General features: G+C 32.4%; 2 protein-coding genes across 2 annotated transcripts in view; both read right to left on the bottom strand.

The window, feature by feature from the left end:
- The window catches only part of LOC126856900 (sestrin homolog), a 172,542-nt gene extending 170,410 nt beyond the window's left edge, over positions 1–2,132 (bottom strand). The window contains exon 1 of the mRNA XM_050605893.1: positions 1,969–2,132. The gene's annotated coding sequence lies outside the window, so the exon portion shown is untranslated. The remainder of the gene's footprint in view (positions 1–1,968) is intronic.
- Positions 2,133–4,208: 2,076 nt separating this feature from the next.
- Positions 4,209–17,365, bottom strand: LOC126856934 (hexokinase-2-like). The gene is made up of 10 exons (XM_050605956.1): positions 17,144–17,365; positions 11,020–11,123; positions 7,826–7,979; positions 7,082–7,300; positions 6,489–6,808; positions 6,164–6,276; positions 5,560–5,718; positions 5,345–5,484; positions 5,142–5,275; positions 4,209–4,857 (listed from the first exon to the last, which is right to left on the bottom strand). The coding sequence occupies exons 2-10, from the start codon at positions 11,101–11,103 to the stop codon at positions 4,768–4,770; spliced, it is 1,413 nt and encodes a 470-aa protein (XP_050461913.1). The 5' UTR covers positions 11,104–11,123; positions 17,144–17,365; the 3' UTR covers positions 4,209–4,767.
- Positions 17,366–19,903: the final 2,538 nt, after the last annotated feature.

The raw sequence follows: 19,903 nt of genomic DNA, 5'->3' as shown, positions 1-19,903 counted from the left end.
AAATATGATTTACGTGGAATTCTTTGGTTTGCATAGTTTATACGCAGTAGTGACAGGAGAGAGATACTCTGTATAATTAAATCTTACAATAAGAGGGTTCAGAATTAAATTTGCGCAATGTACGGAGCTGTTCTCAGCGATGCCTCTCAAGAGTAGCATAAAGACGAGCTACTTTAGAATGAATGACATTTCATGAGATTACTTTGGTCCTCGGCGGATTATTTTACGTTATCCTCAGCGAGAGATTCATAATGAGATTTCACGACTAGAACTACGGTTAGGCGACTAACGAGTAACGAATACATATGACGAGTACACACGATTATTCTAGCTCTTTGTAAATTCGATTCGCGTCTTTGTTCAATGGTCAAAATTATACGCGAATGGTGAATGAATGCACCCGTCTATGCAATTATTAGCACAATTTAAACACGGTATTTAATGGAATAACTCTTCGCTCCGCGACTTTGAAAAGAACGAAGTAAACTTAGAGATTTCTCAAAATATTTAAAAAAAATTTTCTGTTTTTTGTATACGAGTATTCTTCGAATACAATAAATCGAGTGCACTAATATTTCACAGAACGCAATAGAATCCAACCAGAAACGACTACTAGTTTGAATTTTACCGTTATTCGTTATATAAGTATTTAGTATACTAGATAATTCATTTCATCCATTACTTTATTAAATCTGCATGTCTGACTATAAAAGTTTCGTCTTATAAGTACTCTTGAGAAATGATTTTCCTTTCCGAAATGAGGTACCGATTTCTCCGCGATTGTTCCTTTCTAATAGTATCAATCGGTTACCATGCGACGTGACATCGTCGTCGAGGTCAGCACCGGGAATCGACGCGCCGCGAGAATCTCGCGAGGTGAAATCTCTCGCCAATGTATCACGTACTCGTACGAGAGGGCGAACAGTCATACCTGTTCTTGACAAAAGCGTAAAAGGTGCAATTAAAATGATAGGATGATAGGTATAATTCTCTGTCTCTCTCGCACGTACTTTTTTTCTTATAAAGCTGTCACGCGTAATATGTAATATGTATAATTAATAAAATAAAATATTTATCGCTAACATATTTTTCAAATTTAAATTCTTTTTGAAAAATTAATCTATTAATCTTATCAATATCACTGGTGCAAATTTTCAAAAAGATTCTTTTAAAAGAGCCGCGAACGTTCGTGCTTGAAAAATTTCGACTGAGGTGAGTCCAAGATCAGTAATTAAAGGATGGATTCTTCATTGGGAAACGGAATTTTGATAATCATAACAATTCTGAGATAAAAAAAAAATAACGAGATTTTTAACAAAATAACGAAACAAGTAACAAAAAATGATATGACACATTTACTTTTGAAAGCTTCAACCGAATAGCTTCGAATAGAGATTAATGGCTATTGTCACAAACTGTCGAAATTGGACTCGCGAGCCGATTCGTCAGGAAGTGCGAGAACGTTCGATTCCGCCCGACCTCGGTTAGCGCTAACCCTAGTTAACCGAATGCTCTCCCCCCTTACCGGTCGTTTCATATTTTCGATACGAGAACAAGGTCGCCGTTGACGAGATCACCGTTGCTAATCATTAAGCACAAATTTCTCCCTCCTGTGTAAATTATATACAATTACATGCAATCCGAGAATCGGAAACGAATCTCGGAATAAACCGTGAGACTGTCACTGTCAGCTACGAAGCACGACGAACGCGTACGAGCGCTCATCACGTCCGCAGGAATCGACCGTAGGAGGCAGCGAACCGGTCGGTCGGCGCATCAGCTGAGAGCCCAGCTGAACCCAGAGAGAGCGGCCGCTGTAATAACCTCAACCTGTCTTTCTCTTTCTCCCTCGCATACATACACACACACATACACATTCGAACCCACGTATACATAGGGACACGCATACACTCACAGGGAATTTCGTAAAGACGCCGTCGACCGGCTGATAATGATTGAGCACAATACCTGGTCTGATGTCCCGATGTATCAATGATAGACGTCCGCGAAAACTCGCCGGCAGTACCGCGAAACTTTTCGAAAGCCCACTCTCACACAATGGAATCTTCCAGTAGACTGAGAGCCGGCGGCGAGCGAGCGGTACGAGCCGTTCTACCTTGCGTGCGCACCCACCGTGCGCGGCGGCGGCGGCGGCGGTTCGGCTTTTTCGACGGGGGAGAAGAAAAACAAAAGAGAGAAATGACGCGATTTTGAGACGCGATCGTTCGGTGACGGACGGGATACGGTCACGAATCGCGTTACACGGCACTGGCACGATACGTCACGTCGTGTCACGTCGCGTTTACTCGCAGCACGGGAAACGCGAACACGGATGCGGACGACGCGCGCGATACCCGCCGTGATGACAGTTCGAGCTCGCGAGCTGTCACTCTTCGAGCTCGAGCGGCCTCGACGGTGATTCGCGTGCGCGCGCTGCTTGCGCCGCTCCATCTATCGTCATCTAGGAAGAAACGGTTAGCCGATGGTCGTCGCGATGGTAGCGGCGTTCTCGAACCGCCTACCAACAAGATCGATAGACCCGCTTCTTATCGCGCGCATCGAGCGGTACCTTAGGTATCCATGCAACATGATACGTTCAATATACAAAACTAAAAAAATCACAAAAATATAGATTTTTCTTAGATTCAGATTTTGATGCTGTAAATATTTGTAACTTTAAAAGGCGACGGATTAATGTCCTTCTTGTTTCGTATCGAGAGTTCAATTCATTGTCAATCAAATATTGATTTCAGTTTTGCTTTTGTAAATTGTGTTAGGTATATAATTATAATTAGCAACGATTCGAACATATTATTGAGAATACGAAATAGAGTATTAGTAGAACGCTGTTAATTATGGAACAGTAACACGCTTATACGTACTTGGCGATGATTGTTCACTAATCGCGAGAAAATAACGGCGTGAATTTCGCGAAGAGAATTTCAATTGATTTCAAATACGCAGAAGCGCGAATTGTTGATAAAACTAAAAACGGCGTATAATATAACGATTGTACGCGGTATTTGTTATACTGACAACACTTTTTAAGAGGCACTTCCGATAATACTTCGCACCCGATGAGACTCAATTGTTGAACGCGTAAAAACACAGAATGCCTTTCAAATTGTCGACCTGAATGCAGTCGACAATTTGAAATTTATTCGTTTTAACTACATTCAATATGAAGTGAGAAACGTGCAGTTCCCTCTCTTTCTCTCTCTTTCTCTTTGTAGAGTGAGAAGGCAAAAAAGTAAGAATAGAGAGAGAGAAAGAGAATAACATAAAATGTTTTAATAACTGTTAGAGATGATTAAAAACCAATAAATAATTGCGAATTTTGATTGATACAACCAATTACAGGACGATGATATGTACATACCTAATGTGTACATATCTCAATGTACATTTTGTATTTTTTGAGAAAAATAATCCCAAAGATGATTTCGCTCCATGTCGTCGAATCGCCTGTATTGATACACAACAAAAACTGTCTATATGATGTTTACTTTAGCGAGATTTTCCCGATAATTTTTTATGCGCGAGATTCCACTTTGAAATAGTAACTATCGCGAAAAATACACGGAACGGCTCGAATATGACTCCGCGACTCGTCGCAAGGTGTTTCGTGACTGATTTCATTACGAAGTTCTTTGAAGTGCAGTACTGCAATTCTCAAGAATTTGATTAAACTGATCAAAAAATGGCATTTTGATTATAGTAGAATTATTCAAGATATAACATAAAAAACAGAATATTTTAATACCACAAAAATAATATTTAAAATATATTTGAAATAATTTCTACTATATATATATATTAAATGATAGTAAAATATCAGATGTGTGCGCGGTAAAATTTAAATATTTGAAATTTATTTATCATTTTTATTAATTGTAAGTCTAAATAAATTGCATAATTTTTTATCCGTTTCGAAATATTTGAGACGATAATGAAACACTACGAAAAGAATAAATGTCTTTACATTATTACTGCCAAATTCCATAAAAAATAAAATTTTAAAGTAAAATATTTTTTCTAAAGTGATATCATTTTAAAGTATTGTTATTGAATTTTAGATATGGGCAGTAATATATATGTTTTCTCTAAATCTTTTAAGTTTTTAAAAAATAGTTAGAATTTTACGATAACGTATTGAGACAAATTTCTTTTTAAAAAATTACTATATATTAATTAATAACAAAACTCTATTAAAATAAATCAATCTTTTGTTAACTTTTATTATAACAACTTGATTTCTTTTGTACAAAAAAGAACATTTACAATATGCAACAATTTTTCATTTTGCAAACGCTTTTCGCAATTACGATTTCATTTAATAAATAATATCATTCTTCATATTTTATTTTGTCAATAATCCGTCTCTCTTGTGATGCTTCTTCTTATTGATGAGCACACGCTCGTCAAATACGTATATTTATTTTCCTAAAATGGCACACGCGCGCAGACGTTTCCCGCATTGTTCGATCGATCGATACCCCTATCTTTTTGACACCTTGTGCAAGATCGATACAAGCACATCTTACTGTAATTCCATAACATTTAGATTGATTCCAATCGACACTTGTATAATACAATCCAATATAACTATTGGAATTGATGTTGATTACTAATGGAAAGTTATGACGATATTGCGATTTAGAACCTGCTGGAATATTTCTATATTCCTGGAATATGCCTATCGACAATTCGTATATTGTTTTACGATGTTAATGATAACTGCGACAACACGCTTTAATATATTCGCGATTATTGTAATCGCTTCTGGAGTCTTTGCGCGATAGCAGCGACGAGCGCGGCACCTTTGCCGCTTCCATCTTCTGCATGGATTAATTTGAACTGCACATTCAAAAAATAAATAAATTATTATATTAAAAAAAAGGAACTTTCATCAAAATGATAACGTAAAAAACGTAAAAGGAACGTAGCAAAAAATTATTTTCTATCTTTATAAAAAGAGAGAATGTAAAATTATATATTAGTGTTAGAGATAGCGCATTAAAAATTTTGAAAGCAGAACTTCGTGATGACATCAATTATTTTTTCTCTGCTTTTATAACTGCACAATGACGTTTTTCTAAGCGCAAGTAACTTTCCTATTAATAACCGTTTTATCTATGTACCTGTCGTCCCGAGGAGAGTAACGAGATGTACTGCTTCATCCAGCTCTCTAATCGAGGATGATGTTTGTAGAGGGATCCATCTATGGCAATCGTGACTTGTTCTTTATCAATACGATCCAGCAAACTCGCGATGCCTTCAACAAAAATCATCAATGAGATATTATCTTTATATCGAGCGCAATTAAATAGCTTTATTAACATACATATCGATACCAAAAGAGCAGCACGATTAGAGGCGACCTCGCACACATATTGAACGACTTTGATGTCGTCCTCATCCGGAATGATGCCAAATTTCTTGAGAACCTCCCTGGTATTGCTATTACCACTGTCCACAGAATCCCTGGAATCACAAAACGATAAGCACGTGACACGCTACAAATCTTTACGGATTAAGCGATCGGAGATGAAGACTTACTGTTCGATCTTCGATACCAGATCGGTAGTAAGGGAACCGGGTGTAAAAAGGCTGTGTAGTGCAGTTTCTCCTACAAACAAAAGCCCCTCTTTGGTCAACCTCGCAAGTATCACGCGCACCACTTCACCAAGATACTTGCCAGCAATGTACTTTTCAAATCTAAAGAAAAAAGTCATAATGATACAGAGATTTTTTAGATATGAACCATCACGTCCTAGGAACTAATTTAGTTGCGAGAGCTCTTAATAAAGCTCTATAAAGTTTTTTCGCGCATCTTTCTCTAAAATTCTTGAGTTATATAACATTATGAAGAATTTTTCGAAAAAAATTTATTTAACATAATTCACCATTATAGTTATTTATCTATTCTTTAATAAAAATGTAAATTGTATTAATTATTAAATCTTAATTATAATAATTTTTAATAATATTAATCAAAAGCTTGATATTCAAAATCTTAATTTTTTTCGTAGATAAGTCGATAGTGACAAACTTTGATTAGGATATGATATTATTAGAAATAATATCCACTCCACGCATATGCAACAAACAGAATAATTACAACATAATTAGAGAGATAATGCAACGAGATTTGCTCACTTACGTAAACGAATTTACGATAAGAGAATTGGCGTCATTCTCCCGATCGAAATCTGTTTTGATGAAGTCTAAAACACCGTTGTCGCCGAAAGCGCCCCACTCAATATCAATGATAACCTGAAGTCAAGACGAAAGTCAAACTGATAATTTACGTCTGCATATCAAGTATATAATGTAAAAAATTATTAAGTAAATAATGTAAAAATAATTTAAAATTCAAGATAGACTTTGTTGCTTTTAAAAATATCTTTAGCAAATAAAAAATAAAGATCGATCTCAAAAAATTGTAACATATATTTTTATATGCTATCATGATATCGGTTACTCACTTCTCTTTCGCCGTGTCTCTCGGTTTCCCAATGCTCGACCCGATCGGCTCGTTCTAGATAGCAAGCGTTACTGCCGGTTCCTAGGATAAGTCCGATCGCTACATTGTGATCCAATGTTGAGCCCTGTACCAAGGTACCCGTGGTATCGTTCAGAACTGCTACGACCTTCACTTTCGTATCGGCTCGTCGGTCCAGGGCCTCTCGCAAGAGCTTCACGACGTCCTTATTCACGACATCGGGACAGTTAAAAGTCTTGGTCCATGTCACGAGAATACCGACATCCAGCGAGTGCTGGATTATCGGAAACGAGAATGTGAAACCTGCCATAGACGTAGCTCATCAAGATTGGAAGTGAAAAGGAAAAAATGTGAAGTGCGGAAATAGTTCGAAGTGTAGATAATAATATTAATGTAGCTAGCTATATTAATATATAATCTTTCTGTAAATTTTTTACAACAGAAAAAAAATTGTTTTCTCTTCGATGTCTCGTCGCGAGAACGTTATTTATAGACGATTGTGCAGCGGCTCGAGTTTAATTAAAGATTTCGCGTGTTCAATACCCTGGCTGTATTGATATCGAAGGGTCAATTTACCGAGAGGAAGCTCTACATCTTGAAGACCCTGAGCGATGACGAAATCACTGACACATTCAGCCAGATAATCAAACAGAGGGATTGCCGAGCCAACTCTTAATTCGGATCCAATGAAGTATCGCTTCACTTCCTGTCGTATGGGAGCACCGTGAGCCAATTCCAACAGAAGTACGCGAAAGTTGGTGCCGCCAAGATCGAGCGCCAAATAAAGACCTTCCTCTGTAAATATTCAAGTATACATTTTAATCTCTCAATATTTAATTGTGATTAAGTTTTGCGATTTTCTTTCCTTTTCTTTATTCTTTCAATCTTTAACTATTCAGTAAAATAAAATTTCTTTTAAATCAGAAAAATATACTTTTCCTACGTTGATATTAAAATGTTAAAGGCAGTTTTTTTTATAAAATAATTTTGCATATTATTGCAATTTAATTATCTTGCAGATATATTTCAAACATGCCACCTTTTTCAGCATAAAAAAATTATTAAAAATCTTACAACGTATGAAATTTACTAGACAAATTAAAAATTAATTATTCATAATTATATCGATATATTATAATACTTTGATTCTGTACTTTATCGAAATAAGATATTAATTAGATGTAAATTAGTTCTCTCTATCTCTGCCGAGAATGTCTTTATTAAGTAGCGGTAAGGCTTCTAATATCGGATATAAAGAATACGATGCGATATACGCTGTATCGTTGCATATATATTTAACATGAGAACTTCGTTAATGACCTGTTCCATCGAGTAGTTCCGGTATATAGGTGTTCTCCATTTGCAACGAAGAGGGCTGCTGATGGATTCCCTTATTCATTTCCGAAATAAAGACGTCTTGTATTTTCCTAGCGGTTGCCGCGGAGAATCGCATCTTCGCCGTATGATTTTCAATCTGTAAACAAAGTTTTTCCCCCTTTTAAAAAACATGTTGCACATGACACGTGCATCTCGATCGTAATCTTTATGGCAATGTTGTCATTCTTGTCGCCGCGCGACAAGAAAAAAAACGTACGATCCGTAAATCTTGGCGATATCTCGACATACATATGTCACACAGCTTTGAACATGATGTGTTGTTTACAACATCGTATTATGTATTATTAAGCAGTTTCTAACATGATGTTAAATAGACAGATCAAAGAAATATTATTCATGTAGTGCTCGTTTGTAACGTACAAAGTAATCTGAGAATACAGAATTAATTATATTTAACAAACAAGAGATTTATAACACCGGATGAATGTAATTGCTCGAGTTTTCTTCCGTGACGTAATCACTAAATTATTATTCAATTATTGCGTATGTGCGTTTCAAGCACGTGCATCAAGAACAGTTATTTATTATTATTCATAACTGCAATGTGGGAATTAGTATAATAAATTTGCATAAATTATTTTTTTTCCATGAATTAATAATGTTTAAAATTAATAATGTTTAAAAACGTACTGCATATATTCGAATATCATTTCTACTAGACTATATATTTTGTTTGTACATAGCAAATTAATGCAGTAAACTGTGGGAAAAATACTAAACGTAAAAACAATACATATTCGAAAATACAAACTCTTTCGATCTATAATAATACCTTATATTGTCTAAAAAAATCTTATTTTTTAAAAAAAATAAATGGTTTTTAGGCTTAACTTAGAAATATTATTAGAAATATTATAGAATTACTTTCTTTTCAATTTAATGTATTGTATTTAATGTATTGTATTTATTATTAACGGCTATCATTAAATTTCTCAAAGATTTATCTGATAAAATAAATTTGTGATTAATAAAATTTGCAACATACAATTTTCGCTTAATGTGCATTTATACGTTTCTTTTAATCTTAAAGAAATAAGGGTTTTTCCGTAAAAATAAAATTGCTTCATAATTGTAAATTTAGAAAAAAAAGTTGTGGATAAAAAGCCAAAGATCAGTTTTCTTTCTTCGATTTAATTGGTTGTCCATCTACACTGATAAACTGTTAACATGCCTTGAACTTTTAACAACACGGGATTACCGCTTGATAACCCTATAGCTTAGAGAGCGAGATAAAAATCGACGATTTATGACATTTAAGCCACGATAACCCATCATCCGACTTGAGCCATCTTTATTCGGACTTTGTCTTATTGTTAATAGGCACACGAATGTAATTGCGACTGATACAGAATTATCCGAGACGAAATTTTCTCATTTTCAAGTTCAACTTTCTCACGTTTGTAGATTTTAAAGGATTTCGATAGATTTAATTTATATAAAAACTTTCTCTTTGAGTTCCTCTCTACATATATTTGATATTTTAAGCGGTTGGATCTCCCTTTTCTTCTGAGAGAGACTATTTAATATATAGTTTTATCAAAAATTCCTCTTTTAAATCTTTAAAAGGGAAATTAATTAATTTATTGCTTATTTGATATTCTACTTGAGTTTTCTTTTAAAGATTTTTAAAGATAAGAAGAAAAAGGGGATTTTCGATACAATTATAAATTAAGTGGTTTCTCAGAGAGATCTGATCGTTTAAAATATTAAAATAGTCGTTTAAAATATTAAAATATTAAAATAAACGTTAGATTGTAATTCAAAAGTAAGAGAAAAATTTCGATTCGATATATACATGGATATACACATGATTCTCTTTATTAATCGAATGTAAAGTTATAACGAGCTTTTTCTATTTTTTTTATTGCTCCAAATTTTGGAGATATAATTAAAGAAAACTTGTTAAAAGAAAATCAAAGAAGAAGACGTGCAATTCATGATTTTATATATCTTTGACATTCTTCTGAAGAAAAGTTTACTATCAAGATTCATTCAATCCGATGTCCATGATAATGTCTATCGAAAATACCATCGTGTAATCTCCTCTGTATGTATTGCGTAAATATTGTGTAGCAATTCACAGATGTTACGATTCTCTTACAATTCATTTAGATGTTAGCTATCAGAGAAAGCATTGTATTCGATTTTTTTCAATGAAAAAATGTTCATAAAAAAAAGGATTTTTTAATTACGTTCAATGATTTGTTTATAATGGTACGTAGTACATCTGATATGATATCTAATAGTATATGATACGATTAGCATAAATATCCGTACGTTTCGTGTCACTAAACTTTGAATTAATTTCGCAAGATTAAAGATTTTGTTCCCCTTACCATTTGTATATAATTCAAAATTGAATTGATAACAAAATGCAATTAAACGGTAAATGTTTTTTTTAATACATGTCAAATAGAAATAGTCAAAGAGAAATATACATCAGAAATCGGCTCAATAATACTTTAAGAACAGAAAACTTAGGTGCAACCTAAACAAAGCTTCTCTTTGCTTTATATATCTTTTAGTTGTTTTTAATTGAATTTTAAATATATTATTTATAAAAGGGAAAAAGAATCGTTAGTATTTATATTGATTAATAAATTCGTATGTGTCTTTTATATAATTATATTAAATATTCATTAAAAAGAAATAATAGCTCAAAAAAGTGATTGGAAAAATTGAAATAATAACACATATATATAAAATATATATTTTTCAATAAAATACTCTTTGCAAATTTTTATTTTTATTTTTATTTTTAAATAAGTAATATTTATAAAAAAAAACAATAAACAGATAATAAAGAATAATTTATTTTGCAATTTGTTTTATTTTTCAGTAAGAATTTATTTAAAAATGTATATTGTGCGTCATTTATTTCATTATTTACATACATCTTTATCAAGCATGGTTCTGATATAATATCGGCCTTTAACTGCATGACATGATAAGTATAAAAGAGCAGAAGTTCAGGGTGAACAATTTATGAAATTAAGCATTTAAGATCCGAGAGATAGATCTTATAACAGTTATATTCACAAACATAAATGTTACGTATATGCTTACGAATGCAAAATATGTATCGGCTATAAAGTTCAACTACATTTTATACTCACTTTTTGTCGTCTAACATCATCGGAAAGTATCAGCGGCGATACTTGAATCGCCTCGTGGAGTGCATGGTCCGCTGGAACGACCATGTCGAAATCTTATCGAATTTCTGAAAAAAAAGGGAAAAAATATTGATATGAAATCAGAAAAACATAATCTATAAAGTATCAAAGTCAGCTCAAAGTAGTAGCAATAGTAAAGCAAGAAATATCTCGCTTTAATCATATATATAATTTCTACAAAAAATAAATTTTTGATAAAATTAAATACGGAATAATTAGAAATTGTTTTATTTTGATTTTATTCAATTAGCAATCTTTATTCATTCTCTAGATTGCAAAACATGTAAGAAAGAATTGATATAACATAGAGAAACGTATGTAAAGATCTATACTATTGCAAAGAAATGGTATTAAAAAAATAAAGGCAATATCGTCAAAGACGATATTTCGTCTCAATAAAAATCTAAAAATGCTTCGTGTTTTTAATAAAATTCGAATAGATGTAGAATCGTGGCGTGTTGCATAAATGTCTATAATAATCTATAATAATCTAATTAAAAGTTAAATAAAATATTGTAGCTGATATCACATAGACATAATATTCATTTTCTTGATTATTGATTTCTTATTATCGCGATGCTTTAACTCCCCCTCCTCCCCCGAGCCTATATGCAAGTATAGTTTTATGTATTGGCAGAGTCACTAGACAGCTTTATCAATACATATGATGTATATTCGCATGATGAGGGCATAATCATTATCTATCGAGTACTCTCTTCTTCCGAACGAGGTTGACGTTCTCTATCTCTCCTAACACGGTCAAGTCAACTTTCTTAAATTTTTTTTAAACTAGTTTTCCTGACTACAACTTGCATTTTTTATGATTAGAATTGTGAATAATTTGTTCAGCTCATAGAAAAGTTCTTTTATTTTACTTAAATAATTTAATTATCTTAATTAATTTCAAATATTTCTAAAATAATCTTATAATTATAAGAGTATATACGAAAAATAAAATTATAATATCAGATATAAAAATATAGAAATATAAAAATATAGGAAGAGAAAAATCTCTAATTATTATTTTTTTTTTTAATCCTTTCTATTCTTCTTTTTATTTATTTTAATTACATATTCTTAGCCACGATAAACTTTTTCGTTTAAATTAATTTACTATTAAAAGAATTCAAATTCAAATAACTGATTATTTTATAATAACTTATTATTGATGTAAACTATTTAAAAAATAATATTATTTTACATATTATTTTTCCATATTATACGTATTTTACATTTATGTTATTTTACATATTATGCAAAAATAGTGTAAACTATTAAATTCTTCAAATCTTAATTAATATGCGATTAAACTTATGTTAATAAGGTCACACGATATGCAATAATCAATTATGTTTATTCTTTCCGCTTGAAAATTTATGACGATTAGTTTAAGACACATAATTTCTGATAACACGATTTGTTATCCTCATAAATCCCGCGTCATCTAAGATAGTCTCTCTCGTTGTAACATATCATTGCTTATCGCTGTAAATTTCATACGTCCGCGATTAATGAATCCGAAAAAGTGGAACGTGTTGCATCAGCGATTATGTATGGGAAAATACTTAATTAGCTAACTGTTTTTGTGAACTTTGCATCACCAAATTTTAAATATATATTATGAGTACGTAATATGATGTAAATTTGCAAGTTATTAGTAAACGGATTATTACCGCCTCGAATGAACCGCATTAAAATATCGGAAAAGAAGAAAGCAGCACTTTAATTAAAACTGATTTGATTAGCCTTTACATATTTCTAAAGAATATCGAATGACAATGCAGAGAATTTAAACTAGGGGGGATCAAATATATATAGTAAAAATGTGTATATATTTCGTTGTTAGGATAGTCTGGCTTTCAACTGGTTTATCGATAACGATTCTTAATCAAACTCGATCGTTCACTCGAATGAATGTTAATTCTGTCGGGAGCGTTTGAATATCAATTCATCGAGTAGATAACGCCGATTGTAGCGATACAAGGCTATATGTTGTATATGTAGCGACGTATTTATCAACGACCACATTTACATATAATAGCGAGGCAATGAAAGACGAACTAGCCATCTTTTGAATCCGTTTGGCTGTTTCAGATAGCGTGTCATCGATACATATAATTGTTCTCATTTTCATATACGTGTTTCGCTACACGCACTTCCTCAAATTTTCACTCTCAAGATGATTCAGAGAAATTTTGTTCTTATCGCGATATTTAGCCCGAATATATATTTATCGCCGTGCATGGCGATGTGTAATTTTGCGAGATCAGGTAAACTAGAAGCTGCAAAAAGCGAAGCTAGAATGTTCTCTCCTAGCTGCAAACCAATGGCGAATGAGACTCCATTGAAATCAATTGGAAGGTGCAAAACGTCAACCGAGATAATTCAGCCAGTTGACCTGCCGTGACGATTTTAATCCAGAGTGCAACACGCACACTCGTTTGTCACCCTTTCGATGACGAACCCGCTTCACAGAGAGACTGCGCTTTTTTCATCTCTGTAAATTAATGCACGACGTTTCTTCTTGTCACTTCGTCCATCGACCATCCATCCTCCATTTATCACACTCTGCGACCATCAGCGCATTCAACGATTAACGAATCTGACGTAAACACAACATTGTCTGTACCGCAAGATTAATGAAGTTGCAAGGATTCCGAATAATTTAACTTGCAACTTTATCAATACCAAATGTTGCATAAAACATTTCTTGATTTAGAATATGTGGTTTTAATTTTATTTTTACATAAATTTATCTTATATATAAATCTTTAAAAAAGTATTTTTTTTTAATATTGTTATATTAAATATCTTAGTAATTATATATATCTATAAATACTATATATAAATATTCCTCGTATATAATATCTTTCAAATAAAAAAAAACTTTATCAATATTCATTTAAAAATTTGCTGAATAATAAAATGCAGGAATTCATTGCTTCTTCTTGAATTACAATTTCAAAATAAATAGCTATTTATGTATCAAAATATTTTTAAAAAAGAAAATGTATGAATTTTCGAAAAAAAAAGTATCGTCACATGCATCAGATGCGCTCATTACGAGAGAGAGAAAACCTCTCGTATTTGAACAGATGAATATGTAAAGAAATTATGTCATATATTCATAGTATTTTAGTTCTCTATAATCAAACGCAAAGTTACAGAATCAAAGCAAAAGTTTTATTTTTTATAACTAAAAATATTAATTATTTTAATCAAAGTAAAATCAAATTCGAGAAATTATTTTAAATTCGATCCTCGATGTTTCAACGAGATTTTATTGCATTTTCTAGATAAGGCGATAGAATGTGGAATGAGGAAATGCAACGTATAATTTATCTTCGCTATAAAAGAATAATACGTATGTATGTGCATACATACTCGAACTTAGTCGATATTGTACAACTCTTGAGAGATTAGACCTGGCTTCAAGTGCACTTCGGTTATCTAATCGAATGCGCTTCCCAAAGAGTTGCCTAGCGTTTGAATAATGGAGCTTTCGTAATTCATGACTATTATCAGCTAGGGCATCGAATAAATGCGTCCCGATGAAATGCGTCAAATGCAAGAATGCTGCGAGGTTTGCATTCTCAAACGTGTTTGCCTCTTGAACATATTTATTCGACATAGATTTAAGACTGGAGGTTCGAGAAATTTTGGCGAGTGCAATCAAATGCAATCAAAAGAGAAACATCTTTCTAAAAGGTTCGCAACAATAATACGATAATTTTGACTAACCGCGGGTTAGTAGAGATTTTAAATATAGAGCACATTTTAAATAGGACACTCGTATATAAAAATAATAAGATCTAGCAGACACTGAGAATGAAAATTAAGACGACAAAGTCTTATAATTCTTGGAACGAGATAAAAGGCAAAGTTGCATAAATGACATTACGTGGTGCGATAACTGTCAAATGAACGAAGCGCAACGGATGTCACGCGAACTGATGTATAATTTTTATTGTGATCCTTATTCATAATTGTAATTGACGCCGTAATAATATATAGTTGCCCTGAGAAACGCGAGGCGCGAACCGATATCATCTGTCATTTGACGTAAACGATCGAAATATCGCCACTAACGATCTTACATTAATTATGTAATGTATTTATAAACTTTCGTATGTGAAATAAAAACACACGAGACGCGCGACGATAAAGTGGCGCAGATTGTATTTTTGATCGGGGAAACTTGCGTATATCTTACGACCACGCTATCAGTTGGAAAAAAACCATACGCACTCCGAAGTACATAACTTTACGTAAGTTCTGTTTGTGCAAAAATGCGCGGATTCATTTGCACCTCCCAAATGCTCACATTTTGTTAGAATCGCATCAACTGATGTCATAAGTCTTTTATACAAGATACGGTGAATTTATCAGGAAATGCATGAAAATTTTAAATGAAATAATTCATAATTTAATTGTTTTTTTTTTGCAATTTTAATTAAGAAATGTTAAAAATTAGATTTTAATTAAATGTAATGAGATATACAATACATATTTACAGTCACGATGATTGAATCTTTTGATCGATAAATATATATCGAGACAATTAAATACTTTCTACAAAGTATTAAAATTCGAATGTAATTTCATCGCAAATATCATGGAATTTTTTAAAATTTCTTCCAAGTTTCCAATCGCTTATCATAAGCATATACATACTATTACAACCTGACACAGACTTAACGTCTGTGAGACCGATAACTAGACTCCGAGATATATAGGCAATCTAAAAATGTTTAATCGGCAAGGAAATTTAGCGTTTATCACACTGATAACGTGTAATTACGATTTGCGTAATAAAAAGTAAAAAAACGTATATATGGAAATTACATATATATGGGGAAATTTTATCGCGCGACTATATTCCACGACAGCGGAACGTCTCTAATGAATGTCACGTGTTACAACACTATGTAATAGCCCGGCGAGACGAGAGATGCAACGTGTTTAATATTTCAAGGACCACGTGCTTCTCTCACCGGCAAAGTAAACATCGCAGAAGCGGGCCCGCGTGCTCGCGCGGATCTGGTATCTAAAAACGCGATGACATCGTGATTGTTCGAACGAGCATTGTTTATGCCCCAAATCAGAGCGATGATCTTAATCAACCAATTTGTACAATGCCTATCTCGTTGGAAAACCAAAAATGTCCTTGTAATCGTCGCGATTTATCGGCCATAAAAAGATGCCATTACCATGTCGATTTCTCTCTACTGTATAACGACCTCGCTTAATTTTTCTAATAATCATTATTGCTAACATTATGTGAAAAAAGAAATGACTTATCGAATAATCTATTTTGAAAGCAATACAAGTCATTCGCGTCGGAATGTCTCGAATGTCTCGTAAATTAAAATTCAAAAATTCAAATTGCTACAATGTCAGGAGCAGTACCTTGGAAATGACCCGAATTGGAAAACCAAGCGGTTCCACGGTTTACTAAATCAATGCACATCATATATTTTTTTTCTTCTGTCTTTAGCACAAAAGCAAAATTCCAAAAATACAGAAAAATAAAAAAATCTGTCTTTTTTGTATTTTTCTTTTTTTTTTAAGAAAAGAAAATAAATATATTAAACAAATTAATTTCTAATCAGGTTTTTATCTTTTAAAATATATCCAACTACTAGAATTTTATATACATATTAATGTGATACATGTATTGATGATGATGTATATATGTATATTGATTTATGTTTATGTCAACAAGTTTCGCAAAATTATTGAAAAAAAAAAAACGAATCATATATCATAATCGAAAAAATTTCATTCAAAAGAATCAGAGTACAACAATGAAATGCCACCCTTCATACTATATAACGTAATCGACTATCATAAATATTTACTCTACAAGAGCGTTCCGTCAAAACAAGCCTCTCGCAACTAAACATTTCGTATTCAACAGTTGAATATTAAGGCTTCTCGTGGAATATTCACTACGTCGCTAGTCTCTCGTGAATATCAACAGGTGGATGATTGTTTTTCTGCAGTCGCAGCGAGATTTAATAGCACATTTTAACAGACGATAACGATTTTTATCGTGATATGGTACCTGAATCTCTCGTACAAGCGCTTCCGTTATGATGATCTCCCGAACCGATGCCGTTGAAGATGCCCAAAACGACACTCGTTTATGAAGCTCGATCGATCTCTTCCGAGTAATACGCACGCGGACGGAACAGCTGGAAATGTGCTCACGACGGCCGAGTGATGACTGGTCGTGCTTCCCGACGAGCTCCCCCCGCATACCACGCGATCAACCAACCGGCCGGCTCGCAACATCACCACTGTATCTACCACTACTACTGAAGTACGTCACTGTACCTTGATACCGCGTAAATTGTGAACATGCGAGAGCGAGAGGTCGCGGTGCGGAGCTCGTGACGTCTATGCTACGTAAACAGAGGCTCGCGTGCAAGTCGGTGAGTAAGATTTGTACATACGACATGATATTGTTTTTATATTATATTATTATTGTTATATGATAAATATCGAATTCATATGGACGTTTTGATAGATTCGGAGTCTCGATGACTCTCGGAACTCGACAAATATTTGAATAATGATATCTTCTCCTCTTGGTAGTTTTTTTGACTTCACATATTTTGTGTATGGCCGAGCCAATACACAAGTTTATAATTAAAATTTTTTAATTATTTTAAAGCGCGCTTTCTAAAGTTAAAATCACTTGAATTCGAAATAAAACAAAATTAGGTTTAAAATATTATTAGAATATATTTTGACAATTATTTATGTTTTTGATAATTCTCCAATATTTTAAAATATTTATAAATCAGAAGTTTTTTTAAAGATCAGAAATCTGTAAATCGATTTTGAAATTAAAGATAAATTACGCTTAAAAAATTTAATGGACTGATTAAATCGACATGTGTATCACCGACTCTAATACTTGACGAAGAATATGACATAAGAGGAAACACGTGCTTTTGTTAAGTTCAAACATTAACCTTCATTCGGGCGAGCGAGAAGCGACATTAATTGGATGTAGAAATTACTTGTCATTATTAATATTACGCTAATTGGTATCTAGCAATTGGAGAGGAATGTTGAAATCAACCGATGATTATTAGCAGATGGCAAATCTCGTTTTTCAAAAGACAAATTCAAATTTCTAAAAATTTTCTCAAATCGTATTTTGCATGCAAAATTTGAAAAATAAAATTTAAATCTTAAACAAAATATTTAATTAAGATTAAAAAAACGGAATAAAATATTGTCGAATACGTTTATGATTGCACATGGTTTACACACATCACGTGACACTCACATCAATTTATTCTATTCTCAGCACACCAAATCTATCCATCCGCATACATATACACATTAACATACGTGATTTTGCGCGAATCGAAATAAACCGATTCAATATATCGATCGCCGTCGGTTTTTCATCTTCGCTTTTATCTTCAAATCCAACTTTTTACCATTATTATCTAAAATGAGAAAAATTTGTTATCTCGAATGAAAAAAATCGCTATCGGCGCTATATTCCAGAAAGATATCACTAGAAATATTTACATATTGATGCGCGTAAGCAAATTAAGGAAAAGTTTAATTGGCAATATCTATAATTTCGAAATAAAATAAATATTATACGTTTAAAATATAAGGATATATTTTAATAAATATAAATTGTTATTACATATATATTAAAATTTTCTCTTACAACTTTTATCAATGTTTTTGCAAAATTTTATAAATGATTATAATGATTATATTATATATAATTATTTATTAAATATTGCAAAAACATCTGATAAAATTTATAAGAGAAAATTGTGTGATACGACATCAGAATGCATGGAAATGCGTATTATATATATATACATATAATTTCAAACGTAACAGACCGAATCTTGATAACTAAATGAAATATCGAGAAGGACCTCGATATTTCATTTAGTTATCAAGATTCGGTCTGTTACGTTTGAAATTCAGCACCCTGTATGTACGAACAAGCAATAAAGTAACATCCATCTCAACAGACTACATAAGCTGAATGGAGTTTGATTAGAACGGCCGATGTGTGTGTTTAAATTTAGATCGTTGCAATTGCCCGACCCTAACAGGCCCGTATAAATCATTCCTCCTTAGTAAAGACCTATCTTACATCTCTAAATATGTTCCGATTGGATCGAATCGTGCTTCGTAATCGATTGGGAGAAATATACAATATCGTACCGATTAAGTTAAATAATGTGATATTATTTTTATGAGTGAATAATAGAGTTCATTGTGAGCTTTAATATAAATGCTACAAACTTGTATATAAAAGTCGTGTGTGTGAGTTTATATAAAAATATAATTATTAAAAATATATTTTAATACCACAAATCTCTTTTTGAATCATAAAAAAAATAATATTGATACATTTTGTACAAAATCACTGTAATAACGATGATTCTATACTTCTTTAATGTGCAATATGTGTGATAAAGAGATTCTGCGAATCGCGGGGCATTGACATAGGCTTAATAAGAGATGTCAAATGATCAACTCGTATGGTTGATCGCGCTTTGAAAATACAATGGAGAGCATTTCACGCACCTTTCTCTCTCTCTTAATTATATATATACATATATATATTATTTTACTTAGATGGATAATTTTTTTACGAATGAGACTTTATTATACATTCTGATAGATAGAACTGATATACAAAAAACTTAACTATATATAACTGTGAGTACAATTATAATATAACTGTAAGTATACTTATAACATAAATACTGAACTAACTACTCTGCTAACATTAACAATAACATCCTATAATATCATAAAAAAAAGAATT

Source organism: Cataglyphis hispanica, chromosome 20 (assembly GCF_021464435.1).
Source record: "Cataglyphis hispanica isolate Lineage 1 chromosome 20, ULB_Chis1_1.0, whole genome shotgun sequence".
In the NCBI taxonomy this organism is placed as follows: Eukaryota; Metazoa; Arthropoda; class Insecta; order Hymenoptera; family Formicidae; genus Cataglyphis; species Cataglyphis hispanica.
The sequence above is the reverse complement of the archived record's forward strand: the minus strand, read 5'-3'. Positions and strand labels throughout refer to the sequence as shown.